Source organism: Microcaecilia unicolor, chromosome 9, assembly GCF_901765095.1.
Source record: "Microcaecilia unicolor chromosome 9, aMicUni1.1, whole genome shotgun sequence".
NCBI lineage: Eukaryota > Metazoa > Chordata > Amphibia > Gymnophiona > Siphonopidae > Microcaecilia > Microcaecilia unicolor.
The window spans coordinates 195,362,237-195,390,164 of NC_044039.1; the positions used below are offsets into that span (position 1 = coordinate 195,362,237).

Consider the following 27,928-nt stretch of genomic DNA (forward strand, 5'->3'; position numbering starts at 1 on the left):
TATAGGGGAGAGAAACAAATACCCCACCAGGAAATAAAACATTCAGTTTCTATTAAGTTCAATTGTTATTACTTTTCTTTATTTAATGATATTTAATGAAATATAACTGCTTTAAAAGAGTGGCTCTTACAGTCCGTATCCCTTATTGCAGGTAAGGGTCATATTACTTGGCAATAAAATGAAAGTTTGGTAACCACCACATAGACTGTTGACAGTTTTTTTTTTGTGCTGAAATGACAACCACCAGTTCGGAAGAAGATTTCTTAAAACCACATACATGTCCACAAATGCAGCCATAATTAAACTTGTTGAATTTAAAATATTTAAATTTACATCAGGAAACTAGACCCCTAGAAGCAAACTGATGAAAGACACAAAATTAAAATGAACTATTAAAAAGCATTGCTTGTTAACACTAACAGATATCCAGAGATAACAATAACTTAAAATCAGCATGTAAAACTTCAGTTACAACTGTCCTGTGTGACATCCAACACAAAGATTGCATCAAAAATGTCTCCAATGGATTTATGCATCTCTTGGTATATTTTCATCTACCATTCTCTTGGCAACTGTCAGTTTGGACACAATCTGTCACTCTGTGTACCTCTACAATCATGATCAAATGTACTTTTGATGATAAAGCCAAAATATGAGTTATACATCACAACTTGGGTAGTAAGAGCTGTATTACTACAGTTTGTCGCTGTTTCCTGTTCATTTCTTCTCATGTTAATGATTTTTTTTTTTTTTTACTTTGTAAAGCCAATAAAAATACTACACTGCAGTTCTAGTAGTAATTGCAGTTGTAGTCACTTCTTCCACCGACTCCTTGTGCCTCTGACCAGGTCACTTAACCCTTCATTGTCTCAGATACAAATTTAGCCCATAAGCCCTCTTGGCTACAGAAATACTCACTTTATCTGAATGCAATTTGTCTTGAGTTTGGATCTGGAAGAGAGAGTAATTAAATGCAAAAATCCAGATCCAAGTTGCTGAGGAGTTTGCTACTCTATGCTCAAGTAGTATGAATTGAGAGAGAAATTTTCTTAAGAGAATGAATTACTATATTATGCTCAAAAAGGTCTCTAGTATGTTTACAGGGTGGTGGGTTTTACACCACCACCATCTTTCAGGGCACTATAAGTTTTCTCAACTTGGATAGATTGAGGTCTAACAAAATCACTAATGGAATACAAAGCATTTCAAGGAAACTTCAGTAGCTTTATTAAGTCTCCAATTAATGGGAGGTTTGAGAAAAGTTAAAAATGCTGCAGGGCACAAAAAAGAAAATAGACTGTGCTTACAGATCATTTCTGCATTGTTTTCTTCAGGACCATTGTTTTATTTGTCCCTTCTTTTACATGGGATGTACAGATTAATCAGTTGTTAATAAAAGGTCAGTGCCTGTACAATACATTCTACAACTGAGCACCACTTTTCATAAATGAACAGGCAAAGAGAAATTACACTGAACATCAGCATCTGGCAGTATTTTTCCCCAAAAAAGACAAAAATGGGTTTGATTAACACTATTAAATCACATCTAATATTTGATACTACATGATTTCATTACAGCTATACCATACTATTACACAAAATGTGTTAAACATCAAAGAATACAACCAAAATTAAAATAGCAAACAAAACCTATATAACTTTTTTTTTTTTACAGGAAAATACTTTTGAAGTATGCATGTAGTACAGTAACTGCCAATTCTTTTAAAGAAATCTACTGCAAGCAAAGTCATCAACCTCCAGAAAAAAATCACACATAGCATTACAAAGCATATCCCCAAAAAGTGTACAATATGCACACTTGGAAAATACAAAATTAAAAAAATTGTAAGCAACAGGTGAGCTTTATATTTATAAGAATGTGAAAAGTCCAATTTAGCAATGCTGTAAAAAGAATTGTCTCTGATGCAAGTTCATGAATTATTGTCCTCCTGTTTGGACCACATTTTACAAAAACACTGTTCTTGAAACCGGATTACAGGGCAAGATAGCGCACCTTAGCAACGTCATCTTAAAGTTGGTTTGTTTTTTATTCCTTTGCTACTTTATCAAAATGTGTCCTTTACTTGTAGGATTCATGTAAAATGCTTTCCTAGAAGCCATATATTAAGGGCAGGCATTTTTTTCCCAAAGTTCTGTAAGATGCCTTGCTGGGTTTAACGTCTTTCCTCCTGCATTGTTTCACTGGTTGTTTTTGGCCTTAGCATGTGTTAAGATATGAGATTTCAGATTAGTTGACTGAGCAAATTTCTTATTACAGCCGTCAAAAGGGCACACATAGGGCCTATCTCCAGTATGAATTCGCACATGAGTACGTAAATTGAAGTCCAGTGAGAATCGTTTTCCACAGCCTTCAAATGTGCACTGTTAAAGAAAAGAAACTAGATGAATAATTCTTAATACACTCAATGGCTACAAGTCAGTAGTTGTAGGATATGGAGAAATTAGGTCTTACCTGAACTTTCTTTCCATTAGTCCTTCCCACAATTCCAGAACCTGTAGAACAGTTGTGTCCATCAACCAGCAGGTGGAGAGAACTGAAAACTGAGCTTAAACATCTCTCTTTTGGCATCTAGTCCAGCTACTCAGTATTTACATAGACAAGCAATAAGGAAAAATTCAGAACAAACAACCTTAAACAACTCACTAACCTAACACTAATCATATGAGCAAATGTGTGGACCTCTCTCATCTCTGTAGAGAACAAGAGATATGCAGGAAGCAACATGCACACGTTAACAGTCAGTATTTGACCCATTATTTCGCATAAACACTTTAGAAACCTCAGGCAGGCCTCTGGAATAGTGGAAAAGATTAATGGAAAGAAAATTCTCAGGTAAGACCTAATTTCTCCTTCCATTACGAAGCTTCTCATTATTCCAGAAACTGTGGGATGTTTAAAAGCAATCCCAGGAGGATCCAAGATGGCGGCGTTGTGAGTAACTGCTCCAGACGTGCTCAGATTTGTGACCTAAACACTGCTGAAGAGGGCTCTTTTCTCTTCGCCGTGAAATGGGGAAAAGGAGAGACAAGGTTCGGGAGAATCCCTCCACCCCCACCGGGACTCAACTTCTCCAGCAGACGACTTTGGAACAATTCGAGGTGACGCCGGGTCCCAGGCAAGCTTCTACCCCCGCTGTCGGTGCAAGCGCGTCGGCGCTTGCCAGCAGTGTAGACAGGGTCTCCTTGAGCCCCGTCCAACGTGCGGCTCCTCCCCAGCCAGGACGAGCCAGTGTGGAATCGTCCTGTAGCCCAGGCTCCAAGTCGAGACCTGTGCTAACAGGGAGGGAACCTGCCCACGCTGAGGGGAACATCAAGCACTAACAGGCTGGAGGAACGAACAGCAGTACCTGTACTGTCTTCACAAAAAGTGAGTACATTGGAACAGTCTGCTAATGCCTTCTTCCTGTTTTTTCTTTGGGGAAAATGGAAAAACCAGCCATAGTGACAATGGAGTCACTCTGGGACTTGACATTTAATATGCAGTCTTCTTTGTAATCATTGATAATTAAAAATTCCAGTGAAATTAAGACTTTATCCGAAGCTGCTCTCATCTAGGCACAGGTTACTGCTCAACAAGTTTCTGAAGTGAAATTATTAGATGAAAGAATTCAGAAGTTGGAACTTGTGGGACAAGTCTCGTTAAGGGAGAAAAATTTTACTTCTAGGCACTTGGAATATTTAGAAAATCAATCTAGGAGGCTCAATTTGAGGTTGACTGACTTTCCTAGATCACCGTTAATTACACCGATACAAATGATTAAAAAATACTGGGTGGAAATTTTAGGTATGTCAGAGGATTCATTACCACCCATAACCTGGGCGCAGTATTTACAAAGTAATGTTAAGATGTTACCAGGAACTTTACAATCCCAAGGAGAAGTAATGAACCTCGCATCTTTTTTGGAATCCTCATTAGAGATCATAACTCAGAGAACAACTATGTCGGCTTCCTTTGCTCTGGAAATGGATTGAGATGCAGTATTAAAACTTTCCTTTCGGCATTTGGACTCTTTATTTTTGGGATCTAAAATAAGAATTTATCCCGATCCATCCAGAGAAACACAAAAAGGCATAAAGCATGAGGACTTTGGCGTTAGGTGTAAATTTTGTACTTAAATTTCCTTTTATCTGTCATATATTATTTCAATCTAAGCAATTTCAATTTTTTGATCCCAAACAATTAGAAGAATTTTTGTTAAGCAAAGAAGAGGTTAATGTAATTGTCTAGTTATAGATGATACACTGTATGATAGCTTAGGGTAAGCAACCTGGGTAACTAACTTAATTTAGTTAATTACAAGATATATATCTTTTTTTTCCCCCCTTTCTCAGATCTAAATTACTTAAATGTATAGTGGACGATAATTAATGAATAATTTCAGTCATCTTGTTTTGAATATTTCCTTAAGGTTATTTTCCAATTTCTTGTATTATCACTCAAAGAGTTGTATAATAATAATAATAAAGCAATCCCTAGAGTGGGTGGGATCCTGGCACTGCCGCCCTGAGGACCGAAGCCCCAAAACTTGCTTCTGAGAGTGCCCCGTCCACTTTGTAGTGCTTGGCAAGGGTATGCAGCGTAGATTACGTCATCGCCTTGTAAATAGCCACCAGAGACAGTAAGGTAGTCTTTGCCCAGGATGTCATTGTACGCCTCGTAGAATGAGCCCACAAGGCCTGAGGAACCTGCCTCCCTGCAAGCAAATAAGCCGATGCAATAGTCTCCTTCAGCCCATCTAACAATTGTGGGCTTGGAAGTCATAAGACCAAACCTCTGCCTAAGAAAAAGCATAGTCTGTCCAATTTGCAAAACTCATTCGTGACTTCCAGATATCTAATGAGGACTCTACATACATCAAGAAGCTTCAAAGAAGAGTACAGAGCTTCTTCGTCCTTTGCGAAAGGAAGGCAGCTCCAGGGATTGTTCAAGATAATATGTTGATACTACTTTTGGAAGAAAGGAAGGAACTGTACATAGGAAGACCCTCAAAAGGATCTCAACAAGAGAGCCTGAAGCTCCAAAACCCTGAGTAGAGAAAGGAGAAAGTCTGCACTCAGAACACCAGTCCTCAAACATCCTCCAGTCCACACCCTCGCGTACGCCATGGATGTGGAATGTTCCCAAGCCTGAAGCAAGATAACAATGACGGAATCAGAATAACCTTTTTGACCCAACTGAGTCCTTTCAACAGTCAAACCAAGACATGGATCTTCCATCAAGAGCACTGGACCTTGCTCATGGGGAGAGGATCCCCATCCAGCAGCTGAGTCAGGTCTGCGTACCACCGCTTGCATGGACAATCCAGGACTATGAGAATTATTCGACCCTGGTGCAATAAGATATTTTTCAACACGCAACCTACTGTGGGTCAAGGAGAGAAGACACAATAGATGTCTCTCCAGCCAGGGCTGCAGTACAGCATTGATCCTCATCGAGCCCGATTCTTTCCTACAGTTAAAGGACTAGGGTACTTTGGCATTCTTTTTCACCACCATCAAGTCCAAAAGTGGAGAACCTCAACAGTCCACTACCAGCTGAAAACCCTGGCTGGATAGCTCCCGTTCTCCCAGATCTAAGGAGTGCCTGCTGAGAAAGTTCTAAGGCGCTGGACTGGATGCCAAGAGAGGCATCTCCCCTCAGTTTTCAGTTCTCTATCTCCACCTGCTGGTTGATGTACACAACTATCCCACAGGTTCTATGTAATGGAAACATATTTTATAAAGAGTATGGTTATTAGCTTTTATATTTACAACACATTCATTCAAAATTTTATACCACTACAGCTGATGAACAGATCACAGCGGGCGGTTTACAAATAAATACAAAAGCATAACAAAGGAAATACAATATGTGATCAACTTAGGCTTTGTCCATTCATTACCGTTTCTTAACAGTTTCAACACCTCACACCCAAGACACTGTGCCTTGGGATGGAGAGCTGAACTCAACCTTTGTGACTGATGCAAGATATTTTGTCACTTTACTCATTTTAACTTCCCACAACGGTTTCCAATTTGTTCTTGATGTTTAAGTTGGTCTTGCACACAGTTACTTGTATACTTTTAATTTCTATTGCACTGATATTTTTTTACTATTAGTATACACCAGAGTTTTTGAAAAGTACTTTACGAATAAAATGAAAATCAAAAGTGTCTGCCCTTTCACATACATAGCTAATCAAATTTAGTAACAAATCTCAATATTATTCATGCATTTGTAAAGCAAAGCTTTTGACCTGTAACAGATGTACTCTGAAGACAACAGGGTCACGTGACCATGCTCTGGACCAAAACAGATTTTACCTGGAAAAGGCTAAAGGGCCTTTCACTGCCCATGTTCAGAAAATGATCTCTCCACTGCTGTGATATCCTTCAGTTCCATATAATTGGTGGTGGAAGGAGAGAGAACTACTTCCAAGTGGAAAAGGGAATGTTTGGCTGCTGTCTTCAGAAAAGGCATGCTAACTTTACTTTCTTTGAAGACTATCAAGTCACTGAATCACACATATGGGACTCTAAGTAACGAATGGCTTCAACAACAAAGGGAATATGAAATGCCATTGGGCAAATAAAAGTCTTGAAAAAAGCACCCTCTTTTTAAGACATGGAAAACAATTCAAAATTATTAAGACGGGCTCTAGGAGGGATGAACCTGGGCTCTAGCTCTCAAAGTAGTCATGACAAATGGACATTCAAACATATTTTCTGGCTCTGAAGGTGTGTCGAGAGTGATATGAATGTGTAGGTCAACTCTACACAAGAAACTTGCAAATCTCCTTCGACAACAGATAGGGAATCAACACAGCCATGGCCCTGACACACTTCTAAGGTCAAACTTGCATGAGCATAATAGGAGGCGATGCAATCTGGTTTTCAATTAGAAATTATGAGTTCCGTTAAAAGAAAACATAGGTGAATGAACTTTTTATATGCTCTACTTCATTCTAAGTAAATGACAGAGAATGAAGGGACTTAACCCTTTATTGAGATGTGACCTTTGGACAAAAAAGCTGGAAAGACTGACTAAAGGTGGATATCTGACATCTCAGGCAAAACTAATAGAAACGCTTCTAAAGCGGAGGATTGTGAGGTTTCTCAAATTGAATGGACTGCAGGACCCAAGGCAGCATGGTTTCACTAGAGGCAGATCTTGTCAGACAAATCTGATTGACTTCTTTAACTGGCTGACCAAACAGTTGGATGTGGGCGGGGCGCTAGATATGGTGTACTTAGATTTTAGCAAAGCCTTTAACACGGTTCCAGAATGCCCTCGGTAAGGGACCTAAAGTGACTGACGGAGTTTGCTCAGAGGAAAGGGATGTTACTAGTGGATGGAGTCGGTCCCAAGGGCGGCTACAAAACTGGTCAGCGGTCTCAGTCATAAAACATATAGAGCCAGGCTCACAAACCTCAACACGTATATGCTGGGGGGGGTGGGTGGGGGGGAGAGAGAGAGAGAGAGAGAGAGAGAGGGGGGGGGGGGGGGGGGGGAGTATTTTTCAAATGAAGGAAACCTCTGGAATGAGGGCATAAGATGAAGTTAAGAGGAAATAGGACAAATCTGAGGAAATACTTTTTCACGGAAAGGGCGGTGGATGTGTGGAATGGCCTCCCGGTGGAGGTCGTGGAGACAGTGTCAGAGTTTAAGAAGTTGTGGGACAGACACATGGGATCTCTTAGGAAAAAGGAGGAGTTAGTGGTTACAGAGGACGGGCAGACTGGATGGGTCATACTGTCCTTATCTGCAGTCATGTCTGTATGCAAAGCTCCATGCACCAGAAGGTGGAGCACCTTCTCAAAAAAGGCCTTCTCGATGGCAGCAGGGGTATGTAGGGGTTAAGATCCTCTGCCACTATACTAATGTAATAAAGAGTTTGGTCTACAGCCTCTTGAGCTCCAGAACGCAAATGAGCAGTGCTGATGCTTTAATACAGCGTGAACTGTGCTTTGATTTTTACCAAGGCTTGTACTTCAGAAGGAAAATATCTGTGACTCACTTTGGCCGATGCAAGAATGTGAACAACCATGGCAATAGTCATTGGTCATGGCAACCTCCGTCTCCCTGGAGCCAGAATTCATATAAAAGTTTCCAGAATGATGTCAAGAAAAATTCTTATAGTTAAAAAAAAAAACAAAACAAAAACAACCCCCCCCCCCCCCTCCCCACAACTTACAGGGCGTAAGCAATCATTTAATCTTCAGTGACATTGCCTCTCTCATATTGATATAAAAGGGGCATCAATGGTATCAAAAGTTCTTGTGAACTTCCCTGAACTCTACTCATCTTACCAGTTGATCTACTGAACACTGCTTAGGCAGCTCGAAACCACCTTCTGATCCAGCTGTTCCTGAGGGATGAGAGACTTGGAATCACTGTCATGTGGTATAAGTCAAGCTCTGTAATTGCTACTGGATAATAAAACAGGTGGCCCAATTGTGTGCCACAGGAAGAGTGTGTTTACTCCAAGTAGTTTCTGATAAGCATTTAAACAATGTTTATTTCTAACTCCATTCTAAACTTACCTAGCATTTGTACATAACTTTTAAATCTTGGTTTTCTTCATTTTCATCGTGAATCTTGGTTATATTACTTTCTTGGACATAATAAAGTTTTCATTTAAATTGTATTTGGTACATGTGTCACGTTGTCAGTATATCTGGGAGGAGTAACACATCAGATCTGCCCAGTTACGGGAAGGTGATACTCTAAGATCCTAATTCCAGAGTGCTTTATAAATTATTATTTGCACATCCCCACCTACACTGTACTATAGAAATCAGTATGATTACTGCAAATACTCCCACAGGTGTAGGCTGTCATTTTTGGTAGTTATGTAGCTCAAGCTATGCTCAGTTGGCTCCGGCAGCTCCCAGATTCCCCAAGTGGCACGTTTGGAGTCCCTTGCTGGTGGATACCATATATCACTTGGTTTGTATTTTGTTTTGCTTGGTTGCTTTGGTGAAATTAATTGAAGAGCTTCTGCCTGATCAACAGAAGTTGTTACAAGAGCGTTCTGGTCAACTTTTCAATGCTGGATCAACTATTTGCCTTCATCATGAATCCTTACTGTTGAAAAAGTTTGAATTTTTGCAAAGAACCTGCTGTAACCCAAACAGATGTATGTTGATGATTTTGTATCTGAGCTTGCATTGAAAGTTTCAAACCTGTCAATTCACCATTACATTTCCAAACATCAGACACAATACTTAAAAACTGTTAAAGAAAACTTAAATCCTTGTGAAATTGTTGTTCTCTTGGACTTTGCTGAAAACTACTCCTTTATTGTCCAAGATGCTGTTCAAGGTTTCCACTGGGAAAACAGTCAAGCTACACTGCATCCATTTGTTGTGTACTTCCGTGATGCTTCAAGTGAAATTCAGTGCATAAGTGTTTGCATAATAAGTGACAGCTTGCGGCATGATGCAGTTGCTGTACATGCATTCTTGGAAAAATTAATTGCGTTCTTGAAAAGCAAAATTGGAGAAATAAAATATGTAACATACTTTAGTGATGGCTCAGCTGCACAATACAAGAACTTCAAAAACTTTGCCAACTTGTGCTATCATCAAACAGAATTTGGAATAAGTGCACAGTGGAATTTCTTTGGCATAAGTGGTACAACAAAGCGACTAGCTGCTCAGGCTAGTTTGCAACAACCTAAAAATAGCCAAATTCTCACAGCACAAGCCTTGTTTGAATTTTGTGATCAAAAAATAAATAAAATCAAGTTCATTTTTGTTTCCAAGGAAGAAATTGAATCTTCAAGATCTGCACAAGAGGAAAGATTCAGTAAAGCTTCCACAGTTGCTGGAACTCGTGAAAATCACCAGTTTATTCCCATTGACTTGAACCAAATTTCAGTCAGTAGAGTGTCAAATGATTCCTCCTCATTTGTTGTCAAACTTTGTCAGTCAGATGACCCAGTGAGTGTACCTGGCATAAATGTGTTTCAACTTCAGCCTGGGCAGTATGTTGCCTGTGTTTGACAACAAATGGTGGATTGGCAATGTCTGTGACACATCATTTGAAGAACATGATGCCTTGGTCAACTATATGCATCCATGCGGGCCTGCACGATCATTTCATTGGCCTAGCAGAAGAGATTCTTGTTGGATTTCTGAACAGCATATTCTAGCAGTTCTTCCAGTACCAGAAACTACAGCACTTGGACGACAGTATACATTTCCAGAAACAGCAGTGAAACTTATCAGTGAAAAATTCTTGTCACTTCAGCACTGAGGTTTTACTTGGGAACCATTAAGACACCCCCATTAGGCTTGAGAAACTAGGCAAAGACAACCAATGAGGCTTGGGAACCTCAACTAAGATGCCTTGGGAACCTGTGCCAAGTGGCTGGACTTGCCTGGCTATCGGGCGTGACCTCTTGGCGATGAGGTTGCCACTTCCTATTGAATTGGTAGCGGCGTAGCCACCATGGATCAACGCATGCTTAATGCAACTGAGTGACTTATACAGCAATTAGAAACATCGATGGGCCCTATATCCGTTTCATCTATCATTCAACAATACTGGCCATTGCAATCCTTATATGGAGAGACTCCAAATTGAAAACGACATTCTGATAGAAGGAAATCTGCTCTTTCTAATGGTGCTAAAAGAAAGAATATTGAAGCTCTCCCACTGGAGATCAAGGGCATCAAAGATAGCCCAAAATGGGCAAAAATGCTTTTTATACCAACTTTGAACGCTTATAATTTTTCAACCACTTGAAGGAAAGTGCTGCAAATTGGAATGCCTCATTACAACCGTGCATTTAGTACACCTACCAAAATCAACCTGAAAGGCCAACTAGTTTAGAAACTACAGCAGCCTCAACATCGCTGTAAATTGATTTTTGCCAGGTTTTTTTGGCAAAGTTTGAACCTAAACCATTCAAAATGTAAGAGGACTAGGAACATGGGGTTTTGCCAGTTCATTAAGCCCTAAAAGTAGTGCAGGTTCTCCAAATATCCCCCTTGTACTACTAAAACTTCCAGTTTTACAGCTTCTGGAAGTTGGCCCAAAATGTTATTTTTGCTCAGGCAACATTTTGCAACCCTTTACTTGAGGTCCCCTAGAACCTCCAATTTTTAGTCTTTTGAACTACAATTTTGCACAGCTTAGTTTTTTTATCATAAAGAAACTATGTACCAAATTTCATCAAAATCTGAGATGGTGAGGTGGGGACCCCTGGTCCACTTGACACGGAATGACTCCAATGCTTTTTGGCCTCTGCCAGAAATTAGCATCCCTCATGTCAAAGAGGACGATATCAAATCCTTACGTGTCCTTGGGATGGGATCAGAGGATGCCCGATGCCAATGGGTGCTACCGATACTCAATGCCAAAAAGAGGGCAACCTCCTCAATGCCAATGCATCCCCGGTGTCAGATGCAGTTAGGGACCACACTTTCAATGTAAATCAATGGACCAGGCTGGTTTGTGCTAAAAATATGTTTGCGCTACTTCTCTACATTCTTACTTATTGTTGATAGCTGTGAACACAGGTGACAAGAGGAATATGGTTGGATCCCAGACACTGCAGGCATCAAGAATGAGAGTCCGTAAGGGACGTGGTCCTGTTGCATCTGGAACACACTAAAACCAGAGGTAGTTTTATGGGATATGCTGGGAAAAATAACTGTAGTAAAATCAAATGACACTATTGTGGTTAGAAAAAAGAGAGGGGGGAAGGATTAATGGCCAAACCGCTCAAGGCCTAAGGGGGGTCCTATGGAGCTCTGAAAAAATAAGCAGATTTAAAAAGTTCTTTAAAAAAAAAAAAAAAACACTAAGAAAACTAGAGGAAGGTAGTACCTGGTCCCAGGTGAGAAAGCACAAGAGAGCCAAAAATAAGCAAGGTGGAGAAGACTTAAAAACTTGAAAGCCAAGATGGTGTGAGCCAAAAGCTTCTGGAAAAAAAAAAAAAAAAAGCTAGCGAGTGTTTCCATGCTATAGCTCCATTGGTGAGATCACTCATATGTGAAAATATGATGTCCTGTTTATCTCTGGAGAATAATTTTTCTCTTAGTATGGTTGGCACTTGAGTTGGTTATTAGGCCAGACTCAAATGTAGATGTTATTTAACAATTCATTTGATATGAAAAAGGACCAAAGGTCTTGCCCACCATAAGACCTAATAGATGACACTTAATCTAAAGCTGTGGCTATTCAGCCCACTATCTAAATTACAGCACAGTCTCAATTATTCAAACTTCTGTGATCTGATATTCTGGTTTAACCAGCATGCCATCCTTGAGATGTGACACACCCATTAGGTGTCACTGAAATGTGCACAAGTTTATGTTTCAGTCCATCCTTTAACATCACCAGAGTAACTGTTTGCTCATTTGCACTAGCAATTATACAGGACTTCCAGTCAATCTGCCTTTCTTTCACTGCAAAATTCACCATTTCCATATTATCTAAACTTTTTGTTTATCTGACCATCTGTCGGTCCCCATTTATTTGTTAGATAGTTGAAACTCTACTATACCATCACGGGGAAAGGTATCATAATGCTAAATTTGGAAATTTTGACTTTTCTGGTATGTTAAGAAAATGTGAAAAAAAAAAAACAACCAAAGGGCCAGGGTTAACGAACTAATAGAAAAAAAATTATAAGCTAGATGATTATCAAAAGAAAAAAGTGAGGAAGGCTGTTTTAAAATATCACCATTAAATTGAAAATAAATTTTTGGAATGAATGCCTGAAAACATTAGTACATATTAAGAGATCTGACGCAGTCTCTGAGGTCTTGAATGCTCATATAGTACAGCATTTTATTTTGTGATCCTTTAAAGGACACATGCACATTGGGAAAAAAGAATCCAAATCATAGTTACCTGATGCTAGGGCCACCTTAGGAGTAAGCAGCCAAGAAAAAGATCTAGGTCCTGAAATCTTCTGCGTAGTACGCTAGGAATTTAGGAAAGGGATGGTAAATAAGACCAAGAATATTATAATGCCTTTGTATCGTTCCATAGTGCGACCTCACCTCAAGTACTACGTTCAATTCTGGTCACTATATCTTAGAAAAGATATAGCTGAATGAGAAAAGGCTCAAATTAGAGTGACGAAAATGATAAAGGCGATGGAATGCCTCCCATATGAGGAAAGGCTGAAGAGGTTATGGCTCTTCAGCTTGGAAAAGAGACAGCTGAAGGGGGGATAAGATTGAGGTCTATAAAATCCTGAGTGGTGTAGAATGGGCAAGTGTGAATATTTTTCACTCTTTCAAAAAGGTACAAAGACCAAGGGACACTCAATGAATTACATGGAAATACAAAACAAATAGGAGGAAACTTTTTCACTCAAAGAATAGTTGAGCTCTGGATCTTGTTAACGGAGGGTGTGCTAACGGTGGTTAACTCATCTGGGTTTAAAAAAAGGTTTGGACAAGTTCCTTGTGGAAAGACCATAGTCTATTACTGAGATAGACATGAGGGATGCCACTACTTGCCCTGGGATTGGTAGCATGGAATGTTGCTGCTATTTGGGTTTCTGCCAGGTACTTGCAACCTGGATTGGCCACCCACTGTTGGAAGCAGGAAACTAAGCTAGATGGACTATTCTTATGTTCTTATCAAGCTACAAAGTCTTCCATTATCTCACAATCAATTATTGAAACTAGAACTCTACGCTATTTATTAGATAATCTGGAAGCTACAGACTGGTTCACAAGTTAGTATGATAAAACGATCTGCTCACAACACTAATGACTCCAGACATTAGTGGAGGAGGCAGGTAAGTGTATGATGAGCAGATATGCAAAGAGTTCCTACAACTGTGGGATCTTCATGGATCAACCATGCAACCAACCCACACTAAAGGACACACACTAGACATTATTACACACAAATTAGATCCCAATGCAAATCTTATACTAACAGATACAAAATGGACACCCATACCGTGGTCAGACCACTATAAAGCATACATCTCCCTCCAATGGCAAGCGAAAAACTCAACAAACAAGAACAAAAAACCTACACCACGAGAGGAAAAATAGACCCAGTAATATTCTGGCAAGAGATATACCACAATGGACAACAAAGGCAAACACAAACCAATTCCTCCTAGAATGGGACGATAGATGCAAATTAATATTAGACAAGATAGCCCCAATTCAAACCAGAACCTCACGCAGAAAAAACTCAATACCATGGTTCAATGAAGAACTGAAAAAACTCAAAACACAAGTTAGAAGACTAGAACGAGCGTGGAATAAAAAGAAAGACGACTCCACACTTAATGCCTGGAAACAACTCCAAAGAAAATATAAATATACCATAAGACGAACCAAAAGATTATTTTACAAAACTGAAATTGGGCCTAACTACAAGGACACACATAAACTCTTCCAACTTGTGAACAGACATCACACCAAATCACAACCAACAGTAAAGACACACCAGGAGCAGACGATCTCGCGAGATACTTCAATGAGAAAATTGTACAATTACGACTAAAAATACCTGCCAGTACCATCGAATACGCCGTACTCCTTGATTGCCTAGATCCGGACCCTGGTGTATACCCAGCAGACTGAACCTGGACCAACTTTGAGATATTAACGGAAGATCTCATCTTCCAAACACTCAAAAGATTCACCAAATCTCATTGCAAATTAGACATACGTCCAAACAACCTTATGGCAACTGTCCCTCAACAATTTATAACAGACCCAATGAATCACTTGAACTTTATGCTACAAAAGAGACTCTTCCCGAAGGAAAAAGGAAACATCCTACTCATCCCCATACCCAAAGACGCAAAGAAAAGTGCTAGCGAATTATCCAACTATAGACCAGTAGCATCCATCTCCCTAATAACCAAACGGAAGGGATGGTGACTAAACAACTCACAAACTATTAAAACAAATTCTCAATATTACACGATTCCCAATCAGGATTCCGATCTAACCACAGTACTGAAACAGTACTAGTAACTCATGACTAAATTCAAACTAACGATAGCCACTGGCAAGAACATACTACTTCTGCAATTTGACATGTCTAGCGCTTTCGATATGGTCGATCATGGAATTCTACTACACATCCTCGAGTACTTCGGAATAGGAGGTAACGTTCTTAACTGGTTCAAGGGGTTCCTAACCACATGCTCATATCAAGTCATATCTAACTCGATCACATCAGCCACATGGACACCTGAATGCGGAGTTCCACAGGGATCCCCCCTCTCACCGACCTTAATCAACTTAATGATGATAGTTGGCCAAACTACTATCAAATCAAAACCTTAACCCATACACATACGACGTAACGAGCTACATCCCATTCAAGCAAGATCTAAACGAAATTTCAAATAACATCAACCAAAGTCTACATATCATGCACTCATGGGCGGATGCATTTCAGTTGAAACTCAACACACAAAAAACCCAACACCTAATACTCACATCTCAACACAACAAACAAATTCACCACCATTAACACACCAAAACTGGACCTCCCAATTTCGGACACCCTAAAAATTCTTGGAGTTACTATTGATCGACACCTAACACTCGAGAGTCACGTGAAAAACACAACCAAAAAGATGTTCTACTCAATGTGGAAATTAAAAAGAGTAAGACCTTACTTCCCAAGGACCGTTTTTCGCAACCTGGTTCAATCAATGGTTCTCAGTCAACTAGACTACTGCAACACACTCTACGCTGGCTGCAAAGAGCATATAATCAAGAAACTTCAGACAGCCCAGAACACTGCAGCTAGACTCTTATGTGGTAAAACAAAATATGAAAGCGCCAAACCCCTACGAGAAAAGTTACATTGGCTCCCAACTCAAAGAACGCATCACGTTCAAAATATGCACTCTAGTTCACAAAATCATCCACGGTGACGCTCCAGCCTACATGACAGATCTGATAGACCTACCACCCAGGAATTCTAAAAAAAAAATCATCCCGCACATTCCTCAATCTTCACTTCCCTAATTGCAAAGGTCTAAAATACAAACTAATACATGTGTCAACCTTTTCCTACTTGAGCACACAATTCTGGAACGCATTACCACACAACTTAAAAACGGTCTATGAACTGACTAACTTCCGCAAACTACTGAAGACCCAGCTCTTTGACAGAACATACCACAATGATTAACACATGTGAACTCTTCCACATAGAACCAGAACTGTCCTACTCTATTACTTGCTAAGATATTATCATGTTTTATTATCACCTTACCCTTAGATCCTTTTGCTATACTAAATGTATTTTTTCAGACAGATTTCCACAACTCATGATGTATTGTAAGCCACATTGAGCCTGCAAAAAGGTGGGAAAATGTGGGATACAAATGCAATAAATAAATAAAATAAATAACCATGATTTCAATAGAGTAAACTATAGAAAGAAGAAAACGTATCTTATTCTATGGAAGAGATAATGTACTTCCGATAATACCATGAATATCTATTTCTGTACCTAGGAGTAAATAATTTCAAAGTATAAATCCAATATTGGAAGTCAACTGCTACAGCTAAAATAAATTTATAGGTAATAACCATTAACATTTGCATACAAATATACTAAAAGTTCCAATGCAACAACATTGGAGCAGAAAGATAAAGGTATGAGAGAGAAGTTATAAGAGTGAATTTACCTGAAAAGGCTTCTCTCCAGTATGAACCAGCTGATGCCGTTTTAATTTTGAGCTCTCAACGAAAGCCTTTCCACATTCTGCGCACACATGTACTCTTGGGCCATGGGTATGTAAATGTTTTCGCATGGCAGAGTTGTCCCTGAACATCTTTGTGCAGCCCTTAAAAACAAGAAAAAACCATTAAAAAAACTTAGCAGTATTACATATGTATGGCATATTTAAAAACTTCATTAAAAGGCACCTAAGACATATCTAAAATAATTAACAGACAAAATGAAAATGTTTGAGTTTACAATTCTTCTCTTTATACCACTGAACTAAGGATACAATAAACAGTAAGAACTAATAAAGACAGAAATATTAGACAATTTACATGTGATACAGTGAGGAAGAAAATTATATCAGATAATATTTGCACATGCTGATGTGTGGAATATGTATACATATGGTAAAATTTGACTTTACCGGCTAATTTCTTTTTGTCAAATCCTACCAGAGCAGTCCAGCTGTGGGGGCTTGCCTCTGCCAGCAACTGGAAACAAATTCACAACTTTCACTGTGACACCACTTTAAAAGGAGTGTGCAACTAGATATATTTCAGTATATTCGTAAAAAAGCCAGCAAAACAGAACTCCCAAAATAACACAGAAAAACACAACCAATAAACCCTACCAACACAACAAATAAATCCTGAAGACTCCTCACACCTAAAACTAGACCCCTCTGGCACAAAACCACTACCAAGAAAAGAAAAGATTGCCCTCTCTCAACTCAAACCTCTTTCCCTTATATTAGCAAACTGATAAGGACTATTAACTAGCATTGGCCTGTAGTAAGAACACGCAGGGCTCCTGCAGTAGATAAAGAGGGGCATAATCGAACGGAAACGCCTGTCTCCATGGGCGTTTATCTCCGAGAACGGGTCCGTGAAGGGGGCGGGCCGAACCGTATTTTCCAAAAAAATGGACGTTTTTGAGCTGGGCGTATGTTTTTTTTTAGCGATAATGGAAACTAAAAACGCCCAGCTCAAAAATGTCCTAATCCGAGCCATTTGGTCGTGGGAGGGGCCACGATTCGTAGTACACTCGCCCCCATGACATGCCAGGACACCAACTGGGCACCCTAGAGGTCAGTGCGGTGGACTTCAGACAACGCTCCCACATGCATAGCTTCCTTACCACGGGTGCTGAGCCCCCAACCCCCCTCCCCCAAAACCCACTACCCACAAATGTACACTACCATAGCTCTTAGGGGTGAAGGGGGCACCTACATGTGGGTACAGTGGGTTTTGGAGGCCTCCCATTTACCAGCACAATTGTTACAGGTAGGGGGGGGATGGGCCTGGGGCCACCTGGCTGAAGTGCACTGCGGTACCCACTAAAAGTGCTCCAGGGACCTGCATACACGCAGGCCTCTAGGACTTGTTGCTGCTGTATAACATTGGCACACCAGTTGACACCTGAAGACTAATCTCTCCGAAAACGTCCTTTATTGGAATAACCGCGTTTACTCACAGTTAACTGCAGATCAGAGGTTGTGCCCCACTGGCAACGAGTCCCCCTGGTACTGAGATTAGCAGTAGGTCAGAGCTGGCAGAATGCTGTACAATGCCCTCTTTCAGCCACATTCAAGGTAAGAACTAAGTTCTGTAACGTGGCTAACACAGGAAAGGGAACTAAAACTGGCTTACAAAAATGGCCACTACCGCATGGACTACAACAGGAAACACAACAGGGCACACTCTGACCCAGTAGGCAGGGGGAAAAGCACCATGGGAGAAGAGCCTACCAACTACCAACATCGTGAGACTGTAACACAAGCTAATGAAATCACGGAGCCCAATACCCTACACCCACCACAATGCAATGCTGATGTGACCCTGTAGTGCACCCGAGTGCCACATCTGACCCAGGGAAAGGCTGTGAGAGGATCAAACACATTCTGCTGTCATGGAGGTGGGTACGGCATTTGAGGCTGGTATAGAGGCTGGAAAAAAAGTTTTTCAAGTGGGTTTTTTTTGGTGGGAGGGGGTTAGTGACCACTGGGGGAGTCCGGGGAGGTGATCCCCGATTCCCTCCAGTGGTCATCTGGTCAGTTGGGGCACTTTTTTGGGACCTGTTCGTGAAAAAAAAGGGACCAAAAAAGTGACCCAAAATCGCGGTAAAAACGCCTTTTTTTTCTGATTATCAGCTAAAGACATCCATCTCTCCTCGGCCGATAACCACGCCCCAGTTCCGCCTTCACCACGCCTCCAACACGCCCCCACCATTACCCGTTTTCGCGACGGATTGCAGTTGGAAACGCCCAAAATCGGCTTTCGATTATACCGATTTGGGCGCCCACGGGAGAAAGACGCCCATCTCCCGATTTGGGTCGCAATATAGGCGTTTTTCTCTTTCGATTATAAGCTGGAAAGACTTCCTAGGCGGGTCAAAGAAATTAGTAGGTAAGCTCAAAAGTTACCTTCTTATTCATTCAGCAACACCAGTCCAGATACACAAGTACCAAACTTCAATGCCCTGAGAAGTATGACGCCAAAGCTGCTCACAGCACCCCGAACAATGAATTATTCTTAACTGTTAATTTCCTTTTCTTGAGTCCTGATAGAACAGTCCATGATAAAGGATAAGAAGCAGGGTATTCTCTGAGGACAGCAGGCCTTATAGTGTCACAAGTGGGTGACGCTGACAGCATGGCCCAGTCCAGGACTTATGACAAGCTTTCATAGAGCTTTGTGGAGCGCGAGACATGCTCCACCTCACATGAGTGAGTACCTTCCTGCCCACCGAGAGAATGCGGTGCATCAATTATATACTACAGCAAAAAGTAAAAAAACAAATTAAAAAAAAAGATACAACCAAGGGAAGGTGGGAGGAACTGTGAGAATATAAGGCCTATCATCTTCAGAGAACACCTGTTACAGGTAAGTATCTTTGCTTTCTCCAAGGATGAGCAGGCCTATTTATTCTCACAAGTGGGGAATCCCTAGCATTCAGGCTCATCGAAAACAGCAAATATTGGTCAATTTGGCCTTGCAATGGTGAGGACATAACTTAGATTAATCTAAAGCTATATACAAACTGAGTGAGTGCATCCTGGAACAGAATAAAATGGGCCTAAGAGGATGGAGTTGGATTCTAGACCCCAAACAGATTCTGAAACACTGTCTACCAAAACCAAATGTTGTGTCCATTATCCTGCTCCAGGCAGTAATGAGATGTGAATGTGTGGATTGAAAACCACCTCGCAACCTTGCAAATTTCTTCAACGGAGGCTGACTGCAAGCGGGCTACCAACACAGCCATGGCTCTGTGACATGACACTCTAGGATCAGCCCAGCCTGGACTTAAGTGAAGGGAATGCAATCTGCTAGCCAATTAGAGATGGTGCGTTTCCCCAATGGCGACCCTCATCCTGTTGGGATCAAAAATAAAAAAAAGTTGGGTGGACCGGCTGTGGGGCCTGGTCTGCTCCACCATGTAATAGGCCAATGCTCTCTTGCAATCCAAGGTATGCATGTCACTCTCGCCAGGATGGGCATGAGGTCGGAGAGAGAATGTTGGCAAGAATCGACTGGTTTAGATGAGGCTCCGACAAGGCAGGAACTTAGGGTGCATGCAGAGGACTACTCTATTGTGATGGAACCTAGTATAAGGTGCATTCACTACTAAGGCCTAAAATTCGCTGACTCTACAAGCTAAAGTAGCAACCGCCAAGAAAATGACCTTCCAATTCAAGTACTTCAGATGACAGGTCGTCAGTGGCTAGAAAGGAACTTTCAGCTGGGTGAGAACGATGATGTCCCATGACACTAGCATAGGTTTGACAGGGGGCTTTGATAAAAGCAAACCTTTCATGAATCAAACTAGAGGCTGTCCAGAGATGGACTTTCCTTCTACATGATGATGATAAGCACTAATTTCACTGAGGTGAACTCTTACGAAGTTGGTCTTAAGTGTAGAAGGTATTCAAGCAGGGTCTGTGTAGGGCATGCAAGGGGATCTAGGACCTTGCTCTCACACCAGATGGCAGACCTCCTCCATTTGAAAGAATAAACATCTCTTAGTGGAATCTTTCCTGGAAGTCACTAAGACTTGAGACAACCTTCGAAAAACCCAAGGATACAAATTCTACAGGTGACAGCCAGAGATTGAAGGTTGGGATGTAGAAGAGATCTCAGTTATGAGGGTCAGAAAACACTCATCTCCACGGTTCTTTGGAGGATAACTCCAGAAACAGAAGGAACCAGATCTGCTGAAGCCAGCGAAGCGTGATCAGAATTGTGGTTCCACGGGTCTTGCTTGAGTTTAAGTAAAATCTTCCCTAAAGGTCTGAAGAATATGCATACAGCAGACCTGTCCCCCAATGGAGAAGAAAGGCATCCGATGCTAGTCTGTTGTGGGCCAGAAGCCTGGAACGGAACTGAGGGACTTTGTGATCGATGTGAGTGGCAAAGAGATCCACCAAGGGGATGCCCATGCTCTGAAGATCTTGCTGACAACAGTCATGCTGAGAGACCACACGTGTGGTTGCATAACCTTGCTCAGGCTGTCGGTCAGGCTCTTGTTTTGCCCGCCAGATAAGTGGCTCGCAGCTATATGTGGAGAGTCCAATGCCACATCCGGATGGCCTCCTGACCCAGAGGCCGAGATTCAGTGTCCCCTCCTTGCTTGTTAGTGTAATACATGGCAACTTGATGTCTGTTTGAATAAGCACAATTTGGTGAAACAGCCGATCTCTGAAAGCCTTTAGAGCGTTCCAGATGGCCTGGAGCTCCAGGAGATTCATTTGAAGATTTGTTTCCCTGGCGGACCAAACACCTTGAGTGTGGAGCCCATCTACATGAGCTTCCCAACCCAGCATCCTTCGTCAGCACCTTTTGTGGCTGAGGAATTTGGAATGGGAGTCCCAGAGTCAAACTGAATCGAATGAAGTGAAGTGAGCAAACAATCTCTGGGGTCACTCAGATGACATCTTCCAGATTTCCTTTAACTTGATACCACTGAGAAGCCAGGGTCCATTGGACTGATCTCATGTGAAGACGTGTCAAGGGTACTATGTGCACTGTAGACACCATGGAGCTCATTTTCAAAGCACTTAGACTTACAAAGTTCCACAGATTACTATGGAACTTTGTAAGTCCAAGTGCTTTGAAAATATGCCTCCATGTGGCCCAACAACCTCAACATCTTCCGAGCTGAGATCTACTCCGAGGCTTGAACCTGGGAAGCCAGTGTAACTAAATTGTCCACTCTTGATCCTCGAAGGTAAGCTCGAACCCTCTGTGTGTCAAGCAGGGCACTTATGAATTCCAACTGTTGAGCAGGGCAAAGGTGGGACTTGGGGTAGTTTAAAATGAAGCCTAGGAGCTCGAGCACCCGAATAGTCCTCTGCATGGACTCCTGAGCACCGTCCTCCAAGATGCTCTTCACCAGCCAATCGATGAGATAAGGGAACACATTATTATTATTTAGTATTTATTAAACGCCTTTATGAAGAGATTCACCCAAGGCACTCGCGTGTGCACGGTGGAGCGTGTCTCGCACTCCATAAAGCTCTACTTATGCTCGTCGTAAGTCCCGGGCTGCGCAACATAGTTTGCATCACTCACCTTGTGAGAATAAATAGGCCTGCTCATCCTCGAAGAACCTTTTTACAAAAATAGAGTGAACCTGCAAGCCCTTTCAGGGGCTGTGCTAACTGCTTCATTCAATCACCTCATGACGACAACCTTGAAGGCTTCTTCTCCTTTGTAGGGGTCCGCCAACATAAACCTGTCCATTCTACAGAATAGATCTGTCACTGCGAGAAAGTAATAGCACTCAACGTACATCCCATGGTTAAGGAACCCTTCCAGAATCGGCAAGCTCTTTCAGGGGCTGTGCCAACTGCTTCGTTCAATCACCTCATGATGGGGTCCGCAAACAAACCTGTGCATTCTACAGAATAGATCTGTCACTGCGAGAAAATAATAGCACTCAACATACATCCCACGGTTAAGGAACCCTTCCAGAATCTGAAAGCAAATGACCTGATTCACATGAAACAAAGATACCACCTTTGGCAAAAAGGACAGAATAGGTCTCCAGATAAACTGCATTACCTGGGAATACCACGAAAGGGTCCCCTACATGATTTTATTTACTTGTTGCATTTGTGTCCCACATTTCCCACCTATTTGTAGGTTCAATGTGGCTTATATAGTGCCATAGTGGCAGACGCCAATACCGGCATGAACAGATACAAAGTGAGGTTATGACAGACTAATGATCAGAATTGATAGACAAACTGGGAGTCAAGGGGAAGAGTAGGCTATGACAGATATGAGCATTTATATTGTTGTGTTGCGGGGTTAGGCATTTAGGTTGAGTCATTTGAGTATGCCTTTTTGAACAGGTATGTCTTTAGGAGTTTCCGGAAGATTAGATGGTCATGTGTTTTCACAGCGGTCAGAAGCACGTTCCATAGTTGTGTGCTTATATAAGAGAAGCTGGATGCATAGGTTGATTTGTATTTAAGTCCTTTGCAGCTTGGGTAGTGGAGATTTAGGTTGTGTTGATTTTGTTGTGTTTCTGGTTGGTAGGTCTATGAGGTCTATTATGTATCCCTGGGTATTGCTGTAGATCTTGTGAATCAGGGTGCAGATTTTGAATGCAATACTTTCTTTGATTGTGAGCCAGTGTAATTTTTCTCATAAAATTGCTGTGTGCCTTTTGCCTGTTTAAAGTTTGCAGGATCTTACTCCGCTTCATCAGAGATGAAATACCTCCCACGTTCCAGGACACTAATTTAACCATAGTCTGCCGGGGGCGGTCGAATGAAGCTGAATTGTTTGGTATAAAAAAGGTGTCCCAGCCTCCACTTCCTCCTTCTGCTGTCTTCCCCAGCAACAGCCCTCAAGTTACTTCCTCCCTTTTCCGCACAACTTATACTCAAGCGGTACTGCCCCTTCCCCCAAATTCTCCCCACCCCCTTCCCTCCCATCCCTTCCCAACCCCCTCCCCCCTCCTGACCCCACACCTTCGAGTTCCAGAAGGAACTCATCATGTAATGGTGCCCCGTTCCCCACCTTGAAATACTCCCAACCATCTATTAGGGTATATCATATGCAGCCGTTATTAAGTATGTCCCCTGTTTAGACCCTTACGTTTTATCCCTTCCCTTCAAATATATACTCATAGTAAAGTAAGGTTCATACAATAACAATCACTCTCTCAATCATACTTATGTCCTTTGTCTTATCTCTGAAGAACCAGCTATGAGCTTATGGTCATATCCCAGTCACTTGCTTGGAAGTCATTCTTAAAGCTGCATGGTGTTAACCTTTACCCTTATGCTGTGTCCCTCAGTCTGCAAACTCCTGCAGCAGGGCTTTAAGAAAGTCTTTAGCTGTAGCCACTTCATAGTATTTCTCTGTGCCCTCATGGTAGATTCTCAGTTTCGCAGGGTAAACCAATGCAAATCCGATCTCTCGTGGAGTGCCGCACATATCGGGGCAAATTCCTTCCGCGCTGCTGCCACATGCGCTGAATAGTCCTGAAAGCAAAGAATTCGCTGGCCTTCATGTTTAAGTTCCCCTCCAGCACGCATGGCTTGTAGGATCGCCTGTTTGTGCCTGTAGTTAAGGATTTTCAAAATCACTGCCCAGGGTCGCACCACACCCTGTCTCCTCGGTCCCAGCCGATGCGCTCTCTCAATCCACAAGGGGCCCGGCCGATTATTCAATTGCAATGAGTTCGGGATCCAAGTAAGAAACTTCCCAGCTCTGATTCCTTGACCTGCTCGGACAGTCCAACCAGGCGCAGGTTATTGCGCCTGGACCTATTCTCTAGGTTGTCCAGTTTATTCTCCAGCTCCACTACCCGTTTCTATAGGGCCCCCGTTGGCTGTTCCGTTGCTACCATACAGTCCTCAATGTCGCTGACCCGCTGCTGCATGTGGTCTAAATCCAAATGGAACCCATCGAGGCGCTCATGGGCAGAATCCGCCCGATCAAACAGAGCTTGCAGCTTTTTGTCCAGGGACGCCTCCCACCGCCGCCGTAACCTCCGCGGTAATCTCTGCTGTCCACACCGAGCAGACACTCGAGTTCGGCGACTGCAGTGCAGGTGCCATCTTGGGTCCTGCAGCCTTGCCTCTTTTTTCTGTAATTTCGCCGCCATCTTGTGCTTTCTGATTCGCGTCCGCCGGGCAAACCTCCGCACTGCTCCCAGCTCGATATTCCAGGGAACAAGGGTTCGTTTGTACCCCTTTGGGGTTTGATAAATACGTTAGATGAGGGGGAATAGCGGGAGCTCAGTTCCGACGCAACTTCACTCCTGCATTGCACCACGTGACTCCAGGGAGCTATTACTTTTACCCTGCCTTTTTTTTTCTATTTGTGAGGAAGGAGTAAAAATGCACCAAGTAGTAAAAGTAGGGCCATGCAGGGTCATGGGGTGGGGAAGGGACCTGGCACTACCAGGTGTATCCCACAAAACTGGCATCACTCAGCCAGACATCCCCAAGTTCGACAGAGCTGGTAAAACCAGCCCTTGAGAGCTTTAAGATCTGCCTCTATGGATTTATTAGTCATACTGTTAGAGCACCTGTACTCCTCCAATCTATTTTCTGTGTCACCAGACCAAAATTCTGTAATTTGTTACTATCCTCTTTAAGGGAACTCAAAGTTTGAATTTTGTTCTGTTTCAACAAGCCTTTGGTGATGTTAGATATCTGGACTCATTTTAATATTCTGATGACAATGCTGTGCTGATTATGTATATTATATGTATAATGTTTGTTTTGTTGTTTAGTTTTTATTGTGTATGTACAACGGGATATCAAGAAGGCTATACATTTAAAATAAAATTGAAAAGCAACACAAAAACAGCTCTTGGAGAACTGTTCTGTCCCGATACTATATGACATCACACACTTGCATGCCCAATTATGTCCTGTCTGTCGAAGAAGTTTCCTCCTCATTTGATGAGGTACACTCTTATTATAGTTATGCAAGAGCTGTCAATGTCTGAAGTGAACTTTAAGCTTACCTAATTTTGTCTCTTTGAATCCTACCAGACCAAGCCAGATGCGTAGGATTATGCTATCCTGCCAGCAGATGGAAACAGAAATCCACAACTTTCTCCACGACATCACTGTATAAGAAGTGGGGCAGCTGGATGCCTTCCAGTAGGCTATTGACAGAGCAAGAAAAAAAAAAAAAAAAACTAGAGAAGAACATTAACAAACCTCAATAATAACAGGAGGAAATCTCTGATGCCCACAGCTGAAGCCATCAAGAATGATATACACCTGGGGCAGAGAGACCCCACTCCCTCAAATCAGTCTTCTCTCTCTCCTGGCTGAATACAATTTAACAATCAGCCTGAAGGGGAATTAGGGAACAGAATACAGCAGAAGACAGGACAGTGCAGAAGACAGGATTCCCAGGAGGAGTTTTGGAGTGGTCTGGCAGGATTCAAGGAAAGGAAATTAAAAGGCAAGCTCAAATTTCACCTTCCTTATCATCTAGCCAGTCCAGACATGTAGGAAGTACTTAGTTCCCCCCAATCTAGGCGAGACGAAGCCATGGTTGCACAAAATTTCTGCTCGGAAGGCAGACTCACTCCTGGCCTGCACATCCAGCAAGTAATGATTGGAAAATGGTGCGATACCCAGGTGGCAATCTGCATTGACCCAAGTATGGTCAGCTTCAGAAAAGGCCCAATCACTGGTTCAGCGAGTCCATAGACATTTTAGAAAGTAGGCCGTACCTACAGCCTCTTTGCTCCATCTAACAAGTCATCTTTGGGGGAGGGGGGGGGGGGGTTACAAACAAAAACAAAAGCAAGAAACAAAACAGCCTCTCTGTTTTCTGGAACAAATTTGTCACTTTCAGATCCAAAGGAGCGTTCATCATAAGTTCAGTTGATGAGAGAATCCTGGAAATGATCCAACTGCATCATTCTTTATACAGTGTTGGCAGGGTGGCATAAATCCATATATCTGGACTGATCTGGCTGGATGATAAGGAAGCATTACCTATTGTCACTGAAATTTATAGAAGTCAGTCATTGAGTTTGTAAAAAGTCAGTGACAATTATCACCAAGCAAAAAGTGTTGAGAATTCTAATTCAAACAATTAACTTTTTACAATAACCAATACAGATTAGTAAGTGGCAGTTTCGAATGTTCAGTGTGTATGAAGTACAAACATCCAACAGTTGCACTTACTTTGTGAGGACATGCTATCGTTCTTGGAGCATCATCTTCTTTAATTTTTCTTGGCTTCATTCTTACAATAAAAAAAACAAAAAAAACAAAAAAACAGAAAAACTTACGAGTCTATATTCTTTGTAATGCTGTAAGAGGCATAGCGCTTTTTTTAAATACATATTTAACTTATTTAACTTCTCTCTTGCAACCAGATTTTGTAAATGATTTCCCTTACTTGGTCAACAAAAATCAGAAACAAGAAAACAAACCACTACCACCACTAAGAACCACTTCTCGTATCAAATGCTTATATTAAAAAATAAATGGTTCTTTAATAAGAATTCTACATTGTAAAAATAAAATCTCTAAAAAAATAAAGATTCCATTTTTATATTGAAATGCTGGATGAGATAATGGCTAAAATACCAAACCAACAAACAATTTCAGAACTTTATCCTGAAATAATTTAAAAATATTTTCTGATTCTTCTCATCATTATCAATAACAGACTACAAATGACATTACTGGCTGGACAGAAGAAATATGAACAACAAATTAGCCAAGTTCAAATGAATATGATCAGTACTACTATATGGTTCACTGGAACAACCATCATTCAATTATGATTGCAAAATCCGCATGTTAAGAGTCTACAAATACTCAATTTCCCAGGGACTAGAAAGCCCCAGTGTTGGTATGAATATATTTCTCCTAGGATAAACTGTGATCAACAGAAGGAAGTAAAGATACTTAACTTTTCCAGTGACATCACCAACATAAGGAGATGGTGCAGGCTGGAACCCTTCATATGCAAACACCACAGCAGGATAGATGGGAAAATTAGGTTCTTACCTTGGTAATTTTCTTTCCTTTAGTCATAGCAGATGAAGCCATTACGTATGGGTTATGTCCATCAACCAGCAGGGGAGATAGAGAGCACTCAAACTTTCACAGTGCCCTCTTGGCCAGCTAGCTCCACTGCCTCTTCAGTATTTGAAGCTTCCAAAGCAGTATGGCAAACCGCAATGGGAATCACAAGAGCTTTCCTCACAGCGAACGATGGCCCATCACAAGGGCATGAA

At 41.6% G+C, this 27,928-nt stretch overlaps 1 protein-coding gene across 1 annotated transcript; it reads right to left on the reverse strand.

Annotated features, from left to right (window-relative positions):
* On the reverse strand, positions 1-26,960 carry LOC115477942 (transcriptional repressor protein YY1). The gene is made up of 3 exons (XM_030215091.1): positions 26,865-26,960; positions 16,650-16,808; positions 1-2,382 (listed from the first exon to the last, which is right to left on the reverse strand). Exons 1-3 carry the CDS (start codon positions 26,922-26,924, stop codon positions 2,200-2,202), a joined length of 402 nt encoding a protein of 133 aa, XP_030070951.1. The 5' UTR covers positions 26,925-26,960; the 3' UTR covers positions 1-2,199.
* Positions 26,961-27,928: the final 968 nt, after the last annotated feature.